We start from the raw sequence: 23,429 nt of genomic DNA on the forward strand, positions 1-23,429 counted from the left end.
CTTTCTTTTTTTTTCTTTTTTTCTTTTTTTTGTTCTACAAATATATATATGTATAACAAATTCATTAAGAAACATTTTTAGACAAGTGAAAAATATAGTCTTGTTTTAATAAATAATGTGTTAATTAAGTGAGTATTTCTTTTAAAACAAGCAAAATATTCTGCCAATGAATCAAACAAAATTTTAAAGCAAACTAAAAAAATATTATTTTGCTTACCCCATTGGCAAATTATTTAGCTTGTTTTAAGGAACACAGTTATTTTAACATTATTTCTAAAAACAAGAGAATATTTTGTCTGTGTCTAGAAAATTCTTCTTGACTCAAGAATTTTTAGATATTTGGACTAGAAATGTTATATAGGAAATGCATTTTATTCAGTGTTAAAGCCCTTACCCATGAATAAAGTGCAACCTCATTCCACTGGCAGGAGCTCTTTCCCTCTTCTTCATGGCCATGGCTCGATGCTTCTCCTTACACTGCTCTTTAAGCTGAGGTAGATCTTCTTTGTAAACCTGGACAACAAATTTTTCATCTTAAAACTCAACAAACATCAAACAGAGGAAAAATTTAATGCAATTTAGCACAGAACATGTGATAAACATACAAATGTCTTCACAATCATGCCATAACACTCAAATAATTTGTGTGCTTGTTTAAATTACTTATTTAAAATAAGCTGAAACAACACAATTCCTGAGACAGTTTTTTTTTTTTTTTTTTTTTTTGTGGGGTGCAATTAAGTTTGAACTTAATAATTTTTACAAGTTTAAGTTGATTGATCATAAAACAAAGTTTTATCAAATACAGCAGTTCTACAGTGCACAAACCTGTCGGCGATAAGTAAGTTGTGTTTCCTGTTCGATTTCCGAGTCCATCTCAGGCACATCTGACTGATCCGAGTCAGATTCCTCGCTGTGTGAGTCTATTAACGTCTCTGTATGAAGGAGAGGGCAAATACTTTAACTCTTGTGTTGATTATGCATTCCAATCAAGTAAAACAAATAAATGAATAAACAAATTAGCAGCGACTTCATTTATCATGATCTCCAGAGAACCCCACAGTAACTTATTAGTCATTTCTAAGTGCTGCCCCTCCTCTTTATGGATTTATCACAAAGAAAACTGCTGATGGCTAAAAACGGAACTGCCAACGTGAGCAGTGAGAAAACCATTAGGAAAATGAACAGTGACGGGGAAGACTGCACAGCAACATCCTAAGAAAAAAAATTATTCAATTTGCATTAGTGTAAAGATGTGTAACTACTGTACACAATCTAGCATGTTTTAGAAGCACTGCCACTAACTTGATTTTGATTAATTTCTTTAAAAGATGTTGTTGGTTTAAAGTAAAACCAATAAAACAAATAATAACATGTAATATAGAATATTGACTGGCGTTTCTAATCAAAACATATACTGCTATTTACTGTATATGTGCTGTTGGGAAGAAAATCAAAAGTACAATGGGTAAAATAAGTATAGAACCCTTCATGGTTTTTTCTGGTAAATATTTTTCCTATTTAACAGACAAAACAACAAACACAACAATGATTGTTACGTGTAATAACAATGGAATGGCACAGAAAAAAGTACGGAACTACTCAAATGTCTTTTGGTAATGACAGCTTCAAGAGTTGATTTTTTCCCAGACTTCAACAAGTTCACCAAAAAGGAGTCTATTAACTCTGAGCTTTAGTTCTTATTTTCTATTGGGTTCAGGTCAGGTGGTTGCCTGGGCCATTCTAGCAGCTTTATTTTCTTTTCTGAGTCCAGTTTCTTAGCTGCATTTGGGGTCATTGTGCTGAAATGTCCACCCTGAATCTTCATCATCATGGTAATGTAGATGTCAGACTGAAGCAGCTAATATTCGTTTACATTGGTAAGGGACAGGGTTGCTTTCTAACTACCTAGAGATTTCAGCAGCTGTCTGGGCTTTCCCTACCTTCCGTTCTTCATGAGTTCAATACTTTTCCCCTGTGTCATTTCATTTTATGACACAACTTAATTTATAAACTATTATAAATAATTTGTTTTGTTTTCTTGGTACTGTATGTATGGATTACTTTAGCTGTTATCAATAGCCCCTTTCACACAGTGATACCGGTAAATATCCGGAAAATTACCAGAACGACTTTACTGGTAAATTCAAAAAAGCGCTGTTCACATCTGGATTTTTTCCGGAAAAGATCATTCGCATATTGATTCCAAAATACAGGTAAATTCTGACACCATTAACCAGAAATGAGCTTTAAACGGCTGCACTTTTATTTGTAAACACAGGAGAGGGTTGTTGATAGTACATAATATGTGTGTATGCTGGCGCTCATCTGCCTTTTCACGTGCACATGCGTCAAGCAACTGAAGCAAAGTTTCAAGGAAAACATACAGCGGTTTATCATAAGCATTTTATCAATATTTTTTTTTCACAGTTGTTCCTACAGAAGGAACATAGATTAACATTATCTGACTAACATCTAGCAGCTAAATGGGTCTAGACAAATATTCAAAGGCTTTTATTTTTGTTAACAGCACCTGAAATGCTTCTAAATGTTCTGATTGGCAGAAGTAGGCAGTGCTTTCTTATCGTAAGCTTGCTCTTTCTGGCAATTTTCCTTCTGAATTCATACAGCGCAGCATTCCGGCAAATAACCGCTAATGTTACAACTTCTCTTTCCGGAAATTTGTCAGAACTAGTTTACCAGGCCGGTTCACACATGATCCCTTTGCAGAGAATTGCCAGTTATTTTCTGAAATGGTCTGTATGTATGAACGGGGCTTATATCTGGTGACAATGTCAAGTCAACAGCATCTTGAGAAATGTTTTTAGAGAGAAATGGTGAAGTTTACAAAAGTTTTTTTACCAGCTGTACACTATTAACTGAAGCTGTTAAAATGGTTAATTGAAGTTAATTTAAGTAGAAGTATAAAGTAAATATTAATTAACAGTTTTATTCAATTGTTCACTAACATTCAGAAAAATTGTTATAAATATACATGAAGTTACAATTTCTTACATTTAAAATATATTAATTTTAGAAGTAATATTGAAAGAATTATTTATGTAAAACATAATATTTCATATAAAACTCACTTCATTAATGCTATGTTCACACCAAAAAATAAGTAGACATGCAAATCAAGTAAGTCCGAAAATTAAGATTTTTTTGAACTTGCGGAAAACAGATGATCGAGGCAAATATTTTGCACAATTTCAACTCTATTTGCACATTTGCATTGACTTAGTATTTGGTGTAAAGCCAGCCTAAAAATAATATTTAAATCTCTCTTTGTCAACAAATCACACTTATGACAGTCCTATAAAGTGCATTTTTAGACAGATAGTTTAGAAAAAGTGTGTTTAAAGTACTCTGGTGTATCATATACTCCAACTGTATAATCAATCTAATTAAGCACTTTGGTCATTTAACCACTTTAAAATCTGCTTAGCAGCATAGACAATTATGATTTCTTCCATTTAGTGTTAGTTTTCTGACATATCATTTGGTTGAAATCAAATCTCATTGTCTATGTTGGTCAAGATATTCAACAAAGTGTCTCCCACCTTGAGGAGCTATATGAAGGGTGTCTTTTGACTTTCTTTCAGGGACAAACTTCCACTGGAACACCGAGTGGTCCGCTCCACCAATAGTAATCACCCACTGATAATCATGTGACCATCTGATGTTGGTTATGTGTGCTGAGTGCCCTAAATATTTTTTAAACTTTGCACCTGGAAATGAAAATAACAAGAAAGATGAGAAGTTCAAATAAAAACGTTACAGAAAATCTTTAACAAAACTACAGAGCGTGAAAGCAGACATTGTGATGTTAAAAACAAAAGAGGGAGATGGAAGAATAAGTATTATATCATTGCTTTTTTGCATCTGGTCTTTTAAAACCAAAAAATTGGTTCAGCAATTTTTGGCTGAAAATTAAACTTGGTTGAAAAACTAGGTGGGATCTCAAAACTTTTATGAAAGAATTTGTAAATGTAAATGTGTTTATGAGCAATCATCTATATGTTTCCTTCTATCTCAAATGTTTTTTCATCATTTTGTCCACTTTGGGCCTCCATTTAAAAGACAGTTAAAAAACAGAAAAAGAAACCCACCTTTTCTAATACATGGGTACCGAAATAACTTAACTAATCCATAATCATCCGCTGTTACTAAAACTTGACTACTGAAGTTGGCATCTACAGAGTTGATGTCATTGATATCAGAGTATTTGGGCCAGATCCCGTTCACCTCCGGCCCGAGGACACAAGTCCATGAAGACCACTGGACCAGCTTAAGCTCTTCCCTATTGGTCACCTCCTTGCCACCTAAAAACAGTCAAAACATTAACAGTCAAGATTGAGTGATGATTTATACAAAGGAAATGTAAAAAAAAACTATAACTCGAACTGTATAATTTTTTGTCTTAAATGATCTATTTTTATAAAAGCCTTAAAGAAATAGTTCACAATGACAAGTCTGTCATTCACAGCCTTCACTTGTTCAAAACCTAGTTGAGTTTCCTTCTTCTGTTGAACACAAAATAAGTTATTTTAAAGAATGCTGGTCAAAGGTACCCATTGACTTCCATAGCACTTTTCCCTTTCTATAGGCCAATGGGTACAGCATCTTCTTCTTTGGTGTTCAATAGATGGCAAAACACATGGTGTAAACGTGCAGAAAAACAACTAAAAAACATTGAAAATTAAATTTTGTCATAGAAAGCCCTCAGTCCTTATGATAAAATTCATATGTACATTTTTTGGGAGCACAAAATTATTCTTGGAGCTTTGCATGATTACAGTTGAGCCATTAAAGTGACGTTGAATGGTTTTAAAAAAAAAAAATGTCTTTCTTTTCTGCACTTGCATCGTGGGACCATAGCTGTTTCTGGAGAATTAAAGAGCTCCTGGATTTCATCTGAAATATCTTAGATTGTGCCCCGAAAGGGGAACAAACATGTAAGGGGATTGTAATCAAATAAGGGCAAGTAACTAATGACATAATCTTTGTTATTTTAGGGGGAACTAACCATCTAAATAACATATATGTTAGTTTCACAATTCACACAACTTTTGGTTTGATAACATTCACACAACTGCTATCAATCTGTACATTTCATGAACAAAAATCTGTGCAAAAAAATTTTCTCTTTGCTAAAAAACTATGCATGCGTATGATCTGATCTGCTCATGAAATGAATAAACAGTTTATTGTTGTTAATAAAAAAGGAACTGATGTAAAAATTTTTGTAATTTTTATAAATTTAATAGTCACCTTAGAGGTGCAGCGGACATGTCAAGTTTTTGTTTGTATCATGTCAAACCATTTGCATTGACTGAATTGACAATACTTTTTTGGGGAGTCAGACTTTACAATAGGGTTTCCTTAATGTATTTACTAACATGAATTATTGTTGAACAGTGTTGTGGTAACGCAATATTAGTAATGCTAGTTACATTAGAATATTACTATAACGTGTAAAGTAACGCATCGATTTTTAAAAAATTAAGTAATAATACTTGAGTTACTTTTTTGAAAATTTAACTGTAATTACTGTTAAGTCTAATTAATTAGCTTTTAAAAAATACATTTCTGAATTAAAATTAATTACAATGAATCAAGCAGTCTATGAGAAAATGTGTTCATTATTTTGAACGCATCGATGAAAAGGGGATTATAGTCTCAATGGATAGTGATTTTACTTAAGACAAATAGTACAAAAGTAGTAAACACATTCCTTAAAACTATAAATAATCTGTATATACAGCATATATAGCTTTGGGGTCAGGAAGTTCTCAGATAACATTATCCTAAAATATTATTTTTTATCTGTTTTTTTAACATCCACATTTAGGCTTGTTTAAATGTGTGAGTTAACACACTGTGAGATAATGAACTAAGACAATTTTATTTTCATTAAAAAAGTACTGTATTTGTCAAAAACAGTCGAAGACAAAATATTAGCCCTCCTATGATTTCTTTTTTCTTTTTCAATTATTTCCCAAATGATGTTTAACAGAGCAAGACATTTTTTACAGAATTTCCTATATTTTTTCTTTTGGAGAAAGTCTTATTTGCGTTATTTCAGCTAGAACAACTTTTTAAAAAAGTCAATATTATTAGCCCTCTTAAGCAATATTTTTTTGATTGTCTACAAAATAAACTACTGTTATACAATGGTTTACCTAATTACCCTAACTTGTCTAATTATCTTAGGTAAGCCTTTAAATGGCACTTCAAACTGAATACTATCTTGCACTAATACTGAATACTATCTGAATACTATCTTGTACTTTAAATAATCTTGAAAAATGTACATTTTATGGACTGCTTTGCTGTTGACTGTAAAGAAGTCAACCCAAAACACTTACTGGGCATCCGATAGAAGAGCCGTCGACCGTTTCCGTCATTTGTCTGCAGATACTTGCTGTCCGTGGACCAGTCCATGTGTGTGATAAAGCTGCTGGAGCCCACACATTCGCCCACCTTCTTGTATCGCTGCACAACGCCGTAGATGTCCACTGAGTTATCATTGGAGCCCACGGCGAGGTGCGCTCCGTCAGGGGAGTACTTCAGCTCATGGATGGCCTCTTTACGGTCCTTAATGTGGACCACCTCTGTCATGTCCCTGCAAAATGAGTACAGTTTTCTCTGATTTGCATGCTTCATGGTGCTGTGGCTTATTTTAGGCTGCTTTATACCAAGTGGCAAAGTTCACAACACACTTCTAGCAGGTGTAGGGCCAGTCTAATTAAATGTGTGAATAATGGCCTGTTTAAACTGAGGGGCACAATACAGTACAGTACCGTATGGTGTGGTTGGCATTTATTTTTATTTCCACTGTCAAAAGGTACCAAAAAGTGAACCGTACAGTGCATAGGCATAATAGTTTCAGATCTTTTGGCTAATTTTAAAAATGTGTATTAGTCAATGATTACAACTGACAGCAGCCTCATCTTGCCTCGCTTCAATCAAGTATCAATTAGATTTAAAAAAGAAAAAAAACATTTTCATTTTAAGTAAAAAATATATAGTCAAATCCAATTAGAACATACACATATACATATATATTTTCAATTTATTTCTTATTACTAACCTTTAACATGTAAAATAATGTGATATAATTTACTTGTTGACCATTTAATGTCTCTCTAAAAATACTTTTCTGTTTCCTTTCCATGTTGGCACTACATGACACAATAGTTTCTGTATGCAGCCCTGCTGATGCAACCTGAGACTGCATATCTCTGTGAGGGGTAAGGTTAGAGGTGGGGTTAGGTGAGTGCATTAAAAAGCATTGGATGCAGCTCAGATTGCACCGCACCAGGTCTGCATCCAGACGTCTCTCGCATGACTAGCAATTTTATAAACAATAGTTCTAATAACCTCATGTCAGCTTGAACATGTTGAGTATCCCTGCTTTGGACAGTGTTTTACCTGACTCTCAGCACTGTGAAGGATCCGTCTTTCATTCCCAGAGCGAGGTGAATGCCGTCTGTGCTAACAGCAGCGCAGCGTATGGGCTCCTCCATGTTGCAGCGTGCTATTAAAGCATGATCTACCAGACTCCAGATCCTTCAAATCAACAAGAAAAACTAATGACCCATAAAGATACACCGTACATAAAAAAAAATCTTGATATTAATAGTCTCCATCAACTCTTAGGTTAATACGCTCACTAAAAAAACAATATTGCTCAGAGGTTCCATGTTTCATTTTATGATATGTGAAGTGCGTAATTAAATAGTAATGAAGTATGCTTGTGTACAACTTTATGTGCTTTACAGGTACAAAAATTGTATAATGACATGGCTATGATCTACTAGTATTTTATTAAAATGATAGTTGACCCAAAAATGAAAATTCTGCAATTATTTACAATGGCAACAGGTTTTCATCGTTCTTCAATATATCTTGAATTAGTGTTTGACAGAGGAAAGAAACTCATAAAGGTTTGAAACCACTTGAGGGGAAGTAATTACAAAGTACATTTTTATTTTGGGGGAACTATTCCTTTAAGATGGTTGACAGGGACACACCTTTAATTCAAAACAATTTAAAAAAAACTTTTGAAATTCAAAATGTGTCCCGGGTTTCCTCTGGTTGGTTTTAAGGGTAGGGACAAATATTAAGCAGTTTTTACTTTATAAAAAGGCATTATATGGAGAGTCCCCACAAGTATACCAATACCAGTAATTTTGACCTTACGGTTATTTGTTAATAGTTTGTACAGATTGATCAAATAAAGATCTGTCTTTGATAAAAAAAAATCAAAACAAACATGTTTTATATTAGATTAACTTGCATGGATTAATTGTTTACCTAAACAATAATGTCTGCTAGCAAAATAAATATTGCAAATTTGGATTAAATTGATTCAAATTACTTTATTAAACCAATTATTACAAAATTGTTGCAAAATGGTTCCATTAAATTCATATTCTAAAAAAAAGACAATGTTTTCTGACCTTAGATGTATTTAAACCTGCAGTAGGGGTTCCAAAACTACATTATACCATATGACCTGCTCTTTAAAGAGCCATTCTTATGGGTTTTTGAAAATGACTTTCCAAGCAGTGTGTACCACAGCTCTAAGTGAATGAAAACATCCAGCTGAGGGTAAAAAAATGCACTTTGTTCAAAAAGATATTTTTTTAATAAAAGATTCGTCTGATCGTTTGTTCTGATCTTTCGTATGTTCATATGAACGTCCACACGAAACAATACCAAATATGGAGTGCCAAATCCAGTATAGCCAACCATGTGCTGTGTTTTTTCCTTTTTTTTTCTTTTGATTGATAAAATAACCTACGCTGCAACATTCATCAGCCGATTCATTGGCCATTGGCTTTTAAAGGAAGGATCAGCAAAGAATACTAATGTATGTTTCATATGGACCAGTTTCTTCTTCCTTCAGATCCTGTAAGTGTTTATTCTCCCTACATAACCTGTAAGTGTGATTAAAATGGTTGCCTCATTTTCTGTAGTTTGCAAAATATGTATTTAATTGTGTGTTGCAACTTGTAATCGCTCTGCACGGCTTGTAATCACGTATCTATAGATCAATGCTTGTACTGTAGCTCTCAGGTTAAATCTTTATTGGTTATTCACATACTGCGTCCAAAACCATGCTGAAAACAAGACGCCTACTTCTTCCTTTACCAATATAAATGTTTTGTGTTCGCAATCTCCTGCTGTTTGTTGCTATGGCCGCCATCAGCTGTTCCTCACATGTGCAGCACGATCAATTTTTTAAATAGTTAAACTTTTGCGTGAGATTATTACTGAATGTGTGTCACTGTTATTACTTGGGGTTAGCGTTAAGAGTAGAGCCATATGCAGGTGTTTAAATGCATCGCTTTAATGCACTCTTGTATTGAGCTTGTTTCTTTCCGGTGAACCCAGTCGACCAATCACAGCAGACTTAGTCATTGAACCGATCACAACAGATTAGCCTCATGCAAAGAAGTGGTTTGGGAACAAATAAATCGTTGAACAAATCATATGGGAGTCATTGGGATAATTATGTAAAAATAAAAGCATATTATAAGACAGGCATGTCCAAACTTGTTCCTGGAGGGCTGGTGTCCTGCAAAGTTAAGTTCAAATGACAATCAGACACACCTGGACTAGCTAATCAAGGCCTTACTAGGCTTTCTAGAAACATCTTTGCAGGTGTGTTGAGGCAAGTTGGAGCTATAATCAGCAGGACACTGGCCCTCCAGGCCCTCCAGGACCAAAAAACCTGTTATAAGACAATGAAAGTGTTTTTTGATCTTGCATGCATATCAGCCTGTTGTTGGAGAACCCCAAAACCAAAATATGACCTTTTATAACGCATAGTAGGGGATGTTTAGCATCATTGATTTATTAAAAGCGTCTAACAATTGTTAAATAGATCTGCTGTAAGAGTGCAATTTGATTGTGTTGTAAGTTTGTTTTCAGCCCTTACCGAACAGAGCGGTCATCGCTCCCAGTCATGGCAAGAGGTTTGGTTGGGTGAACAGCCAGTGCCCACAGCTCACCCTCACAGTGACCCTGCATGATGAGGAAGGGCTTGGTGCGATCGTGAACCACCACTTCAAAAATCTCACTGTCCTGCGTTCCCACCAGAATATGATCCCCTCGCCAGCACACGCTACGCACTGACAAGCCTGCACAGATCAGCACAAGAACAGTTAGCATGGAAAGAGAATGCACCACTGCCTGTCCACTTTTTTAGCATGTTGGTTCTACAAGTGTATTTTCCATGTATTTTCCCCACAAGGATTTTTAGACTTTCAACTATAAAGTTTTTAAACATTTTGGTTTTTTATTTAGAACCTTATTTTTCATTTAAAGGGATAGTTAATTTCCTGTTAATTTAATTACTCATCCAAGATGTAGATGCCTTTCTTTCTTTAGTTGAACATCAAATAGGATTTTTAACGGAATTTGATGTCCTTGCGAATTCATATAATTGTAGTCTATAGGGATGAGCCCAAATCAATAGCAATGGCTCCAGATGACACAATAAGGTCTTGTGAAGCAAAACCATCGCTCTGTTTAAGAAATTGAACATTATTTAATTTTACTAGCTTTAATCAATAACCTGGCTAAACAGTTCTTGGCAAATGTAGTTCTATATAGTCACCTGACCACTCATCACGAAGCTACTAGACCACATTGGACTACATTTACACGTGTCAAGAACTGTTGACCAGGCTTTGGATTAATGCTTATAATATTGTATATAATGTTCAATGTCTTACATGGGTCAATTATTTCGCTTCACAAGACTTCAATGTGTCATCAGGAGCCATGTCTATTGATTTGGACTCATGTCCATGCGTTAATGTTTAATATAAAAAACCTATCACTGCCATTTTATGAACCACCAATGACCACAGATGCAGCTAAAACTCTTCTTTTATGTTCTGCTGAGGAAAGAAAGTCAAATGATCTAATAAATAAATCTTGAATGAACTGTGGGTGAGTATTGTAAATTAACAGGAAATTGTCATTTTCGGGTGAACTATCCATTTAAGAGCAGTTTCAGAGAGTAACATAAATACCATAAATGTCTGGAGACTTCCAATCTAATTAATTTCCATTGATTATAAGCCATAAAACAAGTTATTTATTCTTCTTGATGTTGCAAAACGGTGTTTTCTTATCATATTGTTTTTCATTTTAATGAACTATCATAAACACACTGATTTGCAGTGCAAGTAGTTTGAGCATTAATCTATAAAACAATATATTTTAAGTACTTAAAACTAATTCAAATATGCATTTATTATGAAACATTTGATTTCATTTACAGTAATTTTGGTACAATTTGGTTTTTAACTACTACAACATGAACAGTTCTGCTAAGAATTATGTAATTTTACAATGTATTTTTGTTTAATTCAGATGTTAAAGAAAATTGTTTATAATATTTTATCATGCATTATTTTATAAACTTTTAGTTGCACATGTTTTTCTATTTAATGTAATGTGTGTTGATACAGACGTTTAAAGAATTCTGCTCTTAACATTAAGTTGAATGACATATTTTGTTTTTGACTGTCTGGAGTTTTGTTAGACTGTCCTTACAATATAGCACGTATGTAGAGCCAATAGCAGATCTGTCTTTAAAGGGCACCTAATTTAAGATTTAAAATAAATCTTTTGTGTCTCCAGATTGTGTCTGTAAAGTTTCAGCTCAAAGCATCCGACAGATTATTTATTATACCTTTCAGAATCTAGAAAATTTGAGCTTTTAAGACATTGTAGCTGTATTTGTTGCCCGTGCCTTTAATGCACATGAGCTAGTTCTCCCCACCCACCGTTCCCATGCATGTCAGAGCCATAGAGAATGCTCTGATGGGTGTAGCTTTTACCTTCTGCATTTCAAGTAGATAACCATTACAGTGACTGACAAGAATAAAGCAGATCTCCCTTACTACAGTAAGAACTTTCCCAATGATTATTTGATATCTTTGTTGTGGAGTTAATTTAAGCCTTTCTGCGCACACACACACACACACACACACACACACACACACACACACACACACACACACACACACACACACACACACACACACACACACAGACACACACACACACACACACATTTTGCTTTGTTTAGTTTTTGCAAATGTGACAGGATATACCTTAATATACACTGCTGTATGGAAGTTAAAGTACAAAATAAACCTGATTTAAGTCCACAAACCAGGATTGAAGCATTTTCTTTTATAATTGAACTGACAAGCAGCTGTGGTGATGAAATACTTAGGGAGTTTACTGTCTTTTCTTAATTACAAACGTGCACTGATTTAAAATCGTTCTGAACTTATAAAACTCACTCTTGAGGCAGATGATCACAGAGAGCTGAACAGATCTTTTAATCCCAGTTGCTTTTCACAAGTCCTGTCTTGTGGATATGCTTATACACGTAACTATGAAAACATGTTAATATGTGGCTGTCAATCAATTCGGTGGGCAGGGGAAACCACACTCCTATGCCACATGGCAGTGAGTCTCAAAATAGGAGCGATTTGGATTTTTTTTTTTTTTAAAGTTTCTATCACCCCAATAAAATTGTGAACACACTATACCTACACACAGTTCTGTCCAAACAGCTTACAAAAAAAGATTTTCATCATAGGTGCCCTTTAAAGATCTCTTAAGTTCATTTTAAGAATCTTAAGTTCATCAATAAAATGTATTTCCCTGTGGAGAAAAATAAATGGAGTTTTTACTTCCAGAACCCAACTATGCAACTCTACTGTGGAAGTCAACAGACATGATCCTGAACATAATGAAAGGATGTACACTGTAGAATGCCGAGGATGGAGAGGGTGTTTTGGGGGCTTGATTATACATAAAGACAGATCTGGGGTTGCTGACAAACAAGGGAAAGATAGCTATGGATTTCACACAGGGCAGACAGCCTGCATAAAGAACACTGAGCACTACAACGCACCTCTTGAATTTTCACCTCTAGCTACTGATGAATCAGATGAAAAAGAGAAGTAAAAGAAGAAAAAAGATAGAGCTCCGTTAGAGACAAAGGACTGATGCATTGTGGGGTCCTGAGTATTTAACAAAAAAATATGTAAGTTGGCAACATAATAGATTAAGCAAAATGCTAGCACTTTACAACAAGGTTTCATTTGTTAAGGTAAAACGTTAAAAGCACATGATGTACAATTTTTTATTAATCCAATCTTGCGTACAATCACATTGGTGTGATCAGCCTTGAATGGTCCCTGAATCATATTATCACAGCGGTGTCATTACAAATTTTATAACACACGCCACCAACTGCTTAATTCAAATCTGACGGCTTGTGTTGAGGTATAGAAAAATATGTGATCACAACTATTTTTTTTAAACAAATAACATTTGTTTAAGGTTTCAGACATTAGAAATATACACACACTCAAGCCGAAAGTATTCCTATCCATAAGGTACAAATAATTTCAGCCTTGACTGTAACTACTAGTAAAACCAAGCATTTAATGTTTGTAAAATACATGTTAATGTCTATTGAGATGGCAATAATAATAATTTTTAAATATAACTTGAAGAGGCTTTATTCACATAAGATACACACTGTGTATGTATGTTACTAGAACATTTATTATATTCCTCTCCCAGTTAAACACCTACTTACTTTCATGTATTTGAAAGAAAATTATATATACATGTTGAATTAACATGTTGTAAATCCAGCAGCTCAGATCTCTCCGTAGACTATCCCCCATCATAGTTCAAATAATTTGATCACTACTAAGCTGTGTGAATTATACATTGATGATCAGGGGGTCAACTTTTTCTGTAATGTAACTGTAGTTTATGTAATACATGCTTTAATCATTTATGTATTTATTTAAATTACATCTAATTTATTAATAAAACATATTTAAGTGTTTAATGTTTTAAGGGATATTTAGTGTCTGACATACACAACCCAGGCTCATTCTGAAAACGTACCACTATATACATTTCTGGAGACCAGCAAATACATGCCAGCAGGTACTTTTTTGTTTTTGTTTTCGCGAATCCACCAGAGGCTGCTGTGTATGCTTTTTCAGATCTCAAATTTCTCTTCTGAGTGCCATTTGCACCTGCTACTCTTGTGCAAATCCACCAGAGGCCGCTGTCGACTGACTGACTGACTGACTGACTGACTGACTGACTGACTGACTGATCGACTGAAACACCCTTCTTCTTCCCTAAACCCTACCAATAGTGTTTTCAAAAGCACTGATCCCCCAATAAATCCCCCTGTAACCCTGACTTCAAGGTTTAAAAGACAAAATACATGTTCTTACACATATTTGAAAATTGGAACATCAGATATTTTGCAATTTAATTAGGTAATAAATAAGTAAATAAATAATAAATATATTTAAATAAGTCAATGGTGCATGTGATAGACTTGACATGTTATCATGGCAAATTTAAAGCAAAGTATGTCCTTGTTAGTTGTGAATATGTGCCCTCTATCTGTGAAACTTACTTACTATGCCTTTAAAGTTAACCTTAACATGAGCTGACAACAAAGAAATGTTCCAACGCATTTATTAAACTTAGTGATGTTAGTTTATACATTTACTAATGAAATCATATTGTAAAGTGCTATCTACAAAACAAATGTAAATGTAGAGAAATGCATTCATGGGAGATTGTACAGGCTCTGACTCACCCTTATATCCTTGGTCTGTTTCCCTGAGGTCAATGACGGTGATGGGTTTGAAGTTCAGGTCCCACAAGCGGATGCAGCCATCCCTGCCTCCAGTAGCAAAGCCTTCTTCACACGCATTCATGCTGAAAATACCAGACTACACACACACACACACACACACACACACACACACACACACACACACACACACACACACACACACACACACACACACACACAAACAGCTCTGAGATTCTGAACTTCTCTGACAGCTCAAACAATTAGAGTCTTATAGGATCATATAAAGTTTTGATAAAAAAGATCTTAAAGGGGTCATATCATGAGAAATTCAACACCCCTCAATTGTGCAAGCAAAACAATGAATTAAATAAACTGCAATACAACTCAAAACATTATTCTCAGGTCAAAATAACTTTCAGAGAGTTTTTAGATCCAGTTGCTCCTAAATATCAAAAGCAACGACCAAAAGAACAAAACATTACTTAAACAATGAAGAAACATTTCAAAACAAATAGAATTATATTATTACATATTATATAAATAAATAAATTATCATGTTGAATTTCACAAATCTTATAACACCACAGATTGGGTAACTAAAAGCTATCAGAGTAATACATACAAACAAAATGTCCTCAAAATTATTTAAAAATAATGTTTAAAAAATACAACAGAATAAAATATATAGCTGCAAAAGTCATTCAGTCAAGAGCATAAATCAAGTAATTAATATTTTTATTTAACTTTATTAAGTTATATATAACTAGTATTTTATGAGTGCACCTAATGCAAAAAATAAATATAAAAACAAATTGTGATTTTATATCATATCATGTCATATATTACATTATATTATATTATATTATATTATATTATATTATATTATATTATATTATATTATATTATATTATTCATTTTCTTTTCGGCTTAGTCCCTTTATTAATCCGGGGTCGCCACAGTGGAATGAACCGCCAACTTATCCAGCACATGTTTCACACAGCGGATGCCCTTCCAGCTGCAACCCATCTCTGGGAAACATCCATACACACCCATTCACATTCATACACTACTGACATTTTTGCCTACCCAATTTACCTGTAGTGTATGTCTTTGGACTGTGGGATAAACCGGAGCACCCAGAGGAAATCCACACTTACGCAGGGAGAACATGCAAACTCCACACAGAAACGCCAACTGACCCAGCCGAGGCTAGAACCAGCGACCTTCTTGCTGTGAGGCGACAGCACTACCTTCTGCGCCACAACGCCATCCTATATTATATTATATTATATTATATTATATTATATTATATTATATTATATTATATTATATTATATTATATTATATTATATTATATTATATTTAGTGCTGTTAAAATTAGTGCGTTAACGCATGCAATTAATTTGAAATAATTAAAGCGTTAAAAAAAAAATATGCAATTAACGCAGTTGCAGGTTTTTATAATTCCTGTTGTGGTCGACATGTGTTTAATGTGCAAAGAAATATGGATAAGACCAAGGAAGCACTTTTTGAAAGCAAGTTTCAGTATAAAACAATTAATGTTGTATCACCAGGCTCTCCAGAGTTTCATGCAAACTCGGGTGTTTTATTTTTAACTTTCGACTTCTGTTTTAATGGAATTTGATACCGCATGACAAAAGGAAAAAAAAAACCTTCGCATTTTGTAACTCGGTGGTCCTTTCGTGGATCGTTGCTTATGGTAGACTCGTAATAGGAGTATTATCTGAATCATATTAAAATCTGAGTATTGGTGTCTATGAAGTGCCGGATGAAGTTGCAAGCTGTCAAAAGACAGCGCATTCCTTTGCCTTTCAGCGTGCGCCCCCCAATGTCTTATTAAGTTTGACGTCTTTCCCCCTCAAAGCGTATGCTTCGCGTTGTTGTGTCAGAATCCTTGTGAAATACAGCCATACTTTAGAACGCTTAGTTTAAGCAAATTTGATGAATGGGATCATGCTTGTTGAATCTGAAGGCAGTCACTCCAGCTGCGCTGTCCTGCGCGCGTCACTGTGTGTGTGTGTGTGTGTGTGTGTGTGTGTGTGTGTGTGTGTGTGTGTGTGTGTGTGTGTGTGTGTGTGTGTGTGTCTATGTGTGTCTATTTGTGTGCACACTAAATCAAAAAGTTACGAATGGACGTGAGATAGTATTGCATTCTCAGCTCACATTATTCAAAAGAAAAGGTCCACATTGTCCCCCGATAATGTCAACAGACTGGACTGTTTTAGCAACTGGCTGCATGTAAAGGAGGACAACTCAACTCACAGTAATACAACATTCGATAAGTGCAATTGTTTGTATTCAATACCTATTATTATTATAATTTTCCATTTACCATATTTGCAATGCCTGTATTTTGGCCTTTTTTGCAGTCCACTAAAAATCCAACTTGGAAATCAATGTTTTCTTTATTGGTATTAATTGTTTTGAAATTCAAATAGCACTAACATGCCTGTGTTTTAATTTCTGTAATAAATATGGCTGTCAAGCCAGGATCTTGATGGATTATTGCGGATATGTTGTTTACATGAAGAAATCTGTGTTACAAGTTAAACAAAAATTCTAATGAACAATTATATTTTGAATGTAAATAGTTTTTGTCTTGCATTTACATTAATTTTACATTTGAATAGCCAAAATTACAAGTTTCAGTCTAAATGTGATTAATCGTGATTAATTGCGATTTATTTTCAAAAAAAGTGTGATTGATCAGTTAATTTTTTAATCAATTGACAGCATTAAATATATTATATTATGTTATGTTATATTATATTATATTATATTATATTACATTATATTATATTATATTATATTATATTATATTATATTATATTATATTATACTTTATCAAACTGACACAATAACATTATAAAAATATTATCATAATAAATTAATGTTTAAGAATAAAAAATTGCAATTAACAGACATTTATTATTATAACAGTGGCAAAAGAACAAATTTGCCTTGACCATACAATATGAAAAGCTGGTTCCCCTTCGGGGGGAACTTCAGCACTATAAGTGGATTTGATTGTAAAATCCACGCATTGGGAGGATTCGGATCAGAAGCCGCTTGTCTGGAGAGTATTGAACGGGCCAATGAATGAAATTAATTGGCAGCGCAAGCTTGCGCAGGTGTGCGACATCTGCAATTATCTCAGCATATAAGCACACCTGAAGCCAGCAGACGCCATCCTTTTCGCTTCAGATCCTTTCTGAGTGAGTCGATGAGGGTTCCTCTTGCTGATCAGCACTTCAGAGCGAACGAGTGTGTCTCCCGGTCCAGAGTGGGTCTTCGCGGTGGCAGACGGTCGAGCTGGGTTACTCCCTTGCCTGCGGTTCTTTGGGTCCGGTCCTCCAGAGCGGTGCGTATAGTTGCAAACTTTCCTAAAAGAGCAACACAGTCGTGCAGCACGTCCTTTTCAGGATGGCGCTCCGACTGTGCGTTTCTGGATGCGGGGGTTTCCTGGCTCCGGATGATGGACACGATCACTGCATTGCATGTTTGGGGGTCCAGCATGTTAATGTCGTCATTGCGATGCCATGACCGTTGCACAGCTAAGATCGCGGCTAACTTTCGCAAGAGAGCGAGCCACCCCAGTTGCCTCCTGTTCTAAAAAAGCAGCGGGCGCTCGGGCAGATCTGAGGGTTTCAGCGGGAGATAATCCGCCGCCCACGGGCTCGCGGACCTCTCGCTCCTCACGGCGCTCCATCCAAGCTTCGGGTAGTGAGAGTGATCCGTCTAACCAGATGGTAGCTCTCACACTCGCTGACACCGGAGATCAGATGTCCTCCGCGGCATCGGAGGGTGGGCTTTCACTGTCCGACGAAGATCCGGACCCGCTCGCCCCCTCCGGGCAGGTGAGCGCTGTCAAATCGGATCCTGAAGCGGACATGTTAGCCGTGCTTTCCCGGGCTGCTTCGGCCGTGGGGTTGGAGATGGTTTATCCCCCAGCTCCGCGGCCGGACCGACTAGATGGGTGCTACGTAGAGGACCAGAAGGCGAAGCCTTCGAAGCCTCTCGTCCCCTTCTTCCCGGAAGTGCACAGTAGGCTCACGCAGTCTTGGAGGGCACCTTTCTCTGCCCGTGCTGCGTGTGCCTCCGCCCTCACCGCCCTTGACGGCGGAGCTGCCAGGGGGTATGAGGCGATCCCGTCAGTGGAGCGCGCTATCGCGGTCAATCTTTGTCCGCGCGGCGCCTCTACGTGGCGGGGTTTGCCCCGCCTCCCGTCCAAAGCCTGTAGGTTGTCTGCCTCCCTCGGAGCCAGAGCTTATAAGGCTGCGGGCCAGGCTGCTTCTGCTTTGCACGCGATGGCCACCTACCAGCGCTACCAAGCGCAGGCGCTGGCCGAGCTGCACGAGGGCGGGTCCAACCCAAGCTTATTACATGAGCTGTGCACCGCGACCGACTATGCTCTTCGGACTACTAAGTCCGCCGCGTGTGCGCTGGGGAGGACGATGTCCACACTTGTGGTTCAGGAACACCACCTCTGGCTAAACCTGGCCGATATGCGCGACGTTGACAAAGTTCGCTTTCTTGACTCGCCCATATCCCAGGCTGGCCTGTTCGGCGACACCGTCGGTGAATTCACCCAGGAATTCAAGGCGGTGAAAGAGCAGTCGGATGCGATGGGCAATGTCATCTATCGGCGTGGCCGTAAGCCCGCTCCGCCCGCCGAGCCATCCACCTCCGCTGTTCCTCGCCGAGGGCGCCCGCCAACGAGTGCTGCCCCGCCCCCGCCTGCGCCTCCGGCCAAGCGGGCGCGGCGTTCACCTCGAAAGTAGGCAGCCCCTCCTGCCCAGGGCGCCGTTAAGTCCGATAAACGGACCACGAAGCGTCCCTGAGACAGGCCATCCGGAGAAGAGGAAACTTGCTCTTTCCCCGCTGGAGGGTGGGGCCCTGATAACAACGGTACTTTTCAGTGCCACCAAAACATCAGTAAAAGAGTACTTTTTCCCTTCCCCGGATGTGACTGCACGAGTTCTGCCAGTCCGGGACGCGCTGCCTTCCGGCTCGCAGACTCTACGTGCTTCGCCAGTGGCTCACGAGCGCTGGGGGGACAGTCTCCCTTCCCTCAGCCCTCCAGCCCCCTCTCCGGAGTCAGGGTGCGGAGCCAGAGCGAATCGCTCTCCTCCAGCTCTTCCGCGGGACCCTCGTGCTTCCCGGATCAGCACACCCACTCCGCGCTGCCCCACCGCTGGTACGTCAGCGATTGTAGCGATGACTCCATTAGGAGGGCTCTGCCTGCCTGGTTAGCGCGGGCCAGCCCCTCGCGGTGGCTCATACGCACAATCAGACTCGGTTACGCGATTCAGTTCGCGAAACGGCCCCCAAGTTTACGGGCGTGTATTTTTCCAGGGTCAACCCCCTGTCCGCCCCTGTCTTGCGAGAGGAGATTGCTGCCCTCCTGGCGAAGGGTGCAATCGAGCCGGTTCCTCCAGCCGAGATGGAGAGTGGGTTTTACAGCCCATACTTCATCGTACCCAAAAAGAGCGGTGGGTCACGGCCAATCCTAGATCTGCGCGTTTTGAACCGCTGTCTGCACAGGCTGCCGTTCAGAATGCTCACGCAGAGGCGCATTCTCCAATGCGTTCGTCCTCGGGATTGGTTTGCAGCCATAGACCTGAAGGACGCGTATTTCCATGTCTCCATTCTTCCACGCCACCGCCAATTTCTGCGGTTTGCGTTCGAGGGTCGAGCGTGGCAGTACAAGGTCCTCCCCTTCGGGCTCTCTCTGTCTCCGCGAGTCTTCACCAAACTCGCGGAGGGTGCCCTAGCGCCCCTTCGGCTCGCGGGCATTCGCATACTCAATTATCTCGACGACTGGCTGATTTTAGCCCACTCGCGGGAGCAATTGATTATGCACAGGGACAAGGTGCTTCGGCATCTCCGCCTACTGGGGCTTCAGGTCAACCGAGAAAAGAGCAAACTCGCCCCCGTGCAGAGGATTTCTTTTCTCGGGATGGAGCTGGACTCGATCACCATGGTAGCGCACCTCTCCGAGGAACGCGCTCGCCTGTTGCTGAACTGTCTGAGGGAGCTCGACAGCAAACTAGTGGTCCCACTGAAGTTCTTTCAGAGGCTCCTGGGGCATATGGCATCCGCAGCCGCCGTCACGCCGCTCGGGTTGCTCCATATGAGACCACTTCAGCACTGGCTTCACGATCGGGTCCCCAGACGCGCATGGCACGCGGGCACACACCGGGTCTCGGTTACTGCGCTGTGTCGCCGCGCCCTCAGCCCTTGAAACGACCCCTCGTTCCTACAGGCCGGTGTGCCTCTAGGACAGGCGTCCAGCCATGTTGTTGTTTCAACAGACGCTTCCAACACGGGTTGGGGGGCCGTGTGTCGCGGGCATGCGGCTGCGGGCCTCTGGAAGGGTGCCCTGCTGCATTGGCATATCAATCGCCTAGAGCTGTTGGCAGTGTTCCTCGCTCTCCACCGCTTTTTACCGGTGCTGGAGCGGCAACACGTGCTGGTCAGGACGGACAGTATGGCGGCGGCGGCGTATATCAACCGCATGGGGGGTATGCGCTCTCGCCGCATGTCTCAGCTCGCCCGCCGTCTGCTCCTCTAGAGTCACCCGCGGCTGAAATCGATGCGCGCCATTCACGTCCCAGGCACGCTCAATCGTGCAGCCGATGCGCTCTCACGACAGCTGTTACGCCCTGGAGAATGGAGACTCCACCTCGAGTCTGTTCAGCTGATATGGGCGCGATTCGAGGAGGCCCAGATCGATCTGTTTGCTTCCCCCGAGAACGCTCACTGCCAGTTGTTTTTTTCCCTGACCGAGGGCTCTCTCGGCACGGATGCACTGGCCCACAGCTGGCCTCGGGGCATGCGCAAGTATGCGTTTCCCCCAGTGAGCCTGCTCGCGCAGTTTCTGTGCAAGGTCAGGGAGGACGAGGAACAGGTTCTGCTAGTTGCGCCCCTTTGGCCCAACCGGACCTGGATATCAGAGCTCTCACTCCTCGCGACGGCCCTCCCCTGGCGGATCCCTTTGAGAGAGGACCTACTCTCTCAGGGACAGGGCACCATCTGGCATCCTCGCCCTGATCTTTGGAACCTCCACGTGTGGTCCCTAGACGCGAGGAAGACTTAGGTAACCTACCGACTGCGGTGGTTAATACCATCACTCAGGCTAGAGCCCCCTCCACGAGGCGCGCCTACGCCCTGAAGTGGAGTCTATTCACTGAATGGTGCGTCTCTCGCAGAGAAGACCCCCGAAATTGCCAGATTAGTGTTGTGCTCTCTTTCCTTCAAGAGAAGTTGGACAGCAGGCTGTCGCCCTCCACTCTCAAGGTTTACGTGGCCGCCATCTCCGCTTATCATAGCGCGGTAGCTGGCGGCACCGTGGGAAAGCATAACCTGGTCATCCAGTTCTTTAGGGGTGCTAGGCGAATTAATCCATCTCGCCCCCCTCTCATGCCCTCTTGGGATCTCGCCCTCGTTCTCACGAGTCTGCGATCCGATCCCTTTGAGCCACTCGAATCAGTATCTCTAAGATTTCTGTCCCTGAAGACAGCTCTGCTGGTTGCGTTGGCCTCCATCAAGAGGGTCGGGGACCTGGAGGCATTTTCGGTCAGTGACTCGTGCCTGGAATTCGGGCCGGATTACTCTCACGTCATCCTGAGACCCCGCCCCGGTTATGTGCCCAAGGTTCCTACCACCCCCTTTAGAGATCAGGTAGTGAACCTGCAAGCGCTGCCACCGGAGGAGGCAGACCCAGCCCTTTCTTTACTTTGTCCAGTTCGCGCTCTGCGCATTTATGTGGACCGTACTCAGAATTTTAGATCATCTGAGCAGCTCTTTGTCTGTTATGGCGGTCGGCAGCAGGGAAGTGCCATATCGAAACAAAGATTATCCCACTGGATTGTGGATGCCATTTCACTCGCTTATTCGAGTCGAGGTCAGCCGTGTCCCCCGGGAGTTCGTGCACACTCCACTCGGAGCGTTGCATCCTCTTGGGCGCGTGCACGCGGCGCCTCTCTAACAGACATCTGTAGAGCTGCGGGCTGGGCGACACCCAACACATTTGCAAGGTTTTACAATCTGCGAGTGGAGCCGGTTTCCTCAAGGGTATTAGGTAACCCTTTGGTGATTGAGGAGACAACTCGGTAGGGTGTTGAAACACGCTTGCTGCGCCATTCTCCCTAACACGGAGGTACGTGCGCCTTTTTTATCTGTCAGTAAAGTTCCCCGTCAGGTGAGCCCTGCAGATTCCTCCGTGGCCCCCAGCACTGACTCAGCGGAGGAGTCACTTGCTGGCCCACTACGTTGTAGGTCTGCCCGCTGGTCAGCCCGCGTTTTGGGTATAGGTGCCTGCTATGCGTGATCCCCACTAGGCGATCCCATATGCTTATTCCGCCACGGTTAAGTCCCCCCCTGGGCGGACCCGTGTCTTCCCTCTCCGCTAACCACTCTTTTGCTATGCGTACTCCCCCTTTTTAGGGCTAGTCCATATGTAAATTCTGCCATCTATCCCCCCCTTGGGTAACGGATGGCCTCCGCAGCGTCCTCCCTATCGGGATTGCACGCTTCCCAACGTACTGTCGTATTTCCTAGAATTATCTAGATGCTCACGACTTCCCAAAAAATATATCTAAATCCGTAAAACTTCTGTTGAAGTAGGATAAATTAGGGCCAGGGACCGCGCCCCCCATGATGTGGGTGCGTCACGCTTGCTTGACTATCTCCTCATCGGGGGTGTTGGTAAGGTGCAGTC

General features: G+C 40.1%; 1 protein-coding gene across 13 annotated transcripts in view; it reads right to left on the minus strand.

Annotated features, from left to right (window-relative positions):
• Positions 1–23,429, minus strand: part of eml5 (EMAP like 5) — a 247,936-nt gene that overhangs the window by 125,535 nt on the left and 98,972 nt on the right. For 8 of the 13 annotated variants that reach the window (XR_015513742.1, XR_015513743.1, XR_015513748.1 and 5 more), the window contains exons 6-14: positions 14,687–14,822; positions 12,959–12,982; positions 9,953–10,154; positions 7,438–7,575; positions 6,372–6,628; positions 4,113–4,325; positions 3,564–3,731; positions 829–935; positions 395–513 (exon numbers count right to left, since the gene is read on the minus strand). Coding sequence is in view for 4 of the 13 variants with exons in the window: in XM_087290990.1 (XP_087147116.1) it covers positions 395–513; positions 829–935; positions 3,564–3,731; positions 4,113–4,325; positions 6,372–6,628; positions 7,438–7,575; positions 9,953–10,154; positions 12,959–12,982; positions 14,687–14,822 (1,364 nt within the window). In the remaining 9 variants the exon portion in view is untranslated. The remainder of the gene's footprint in view (positions 1–394; positions 514–828; positions 936–3,563; positions 3,732–4,112; positions 4,326–6,371; positions 6,629–7,437; positions 7,576–9,952; positions 10,155–12,958; positions 12,983–14,686; positions 14,823–23,429) is intronic. The other 5 variants (XR_015513746.1, XR_015513744.1, XR_015513745.1 and 2 more) reach the window with 1 other exon arrangement.

The sequence above is a fragment of the Danio rerio genome, chromosome 17 (assembly GCF_052040795.2).
Source record: "Danio rerio strain M-AB ecotype USA chromosome 17, GRCz13ab, whole genome shotgun sequence".
NCBI classification, from domain to species: domain Eukaryota; kingdom Metazoa; phylum Chordata; class Actinopteri; order Cypriniformes; family Danionidae; genus Danio; species Danio rerio.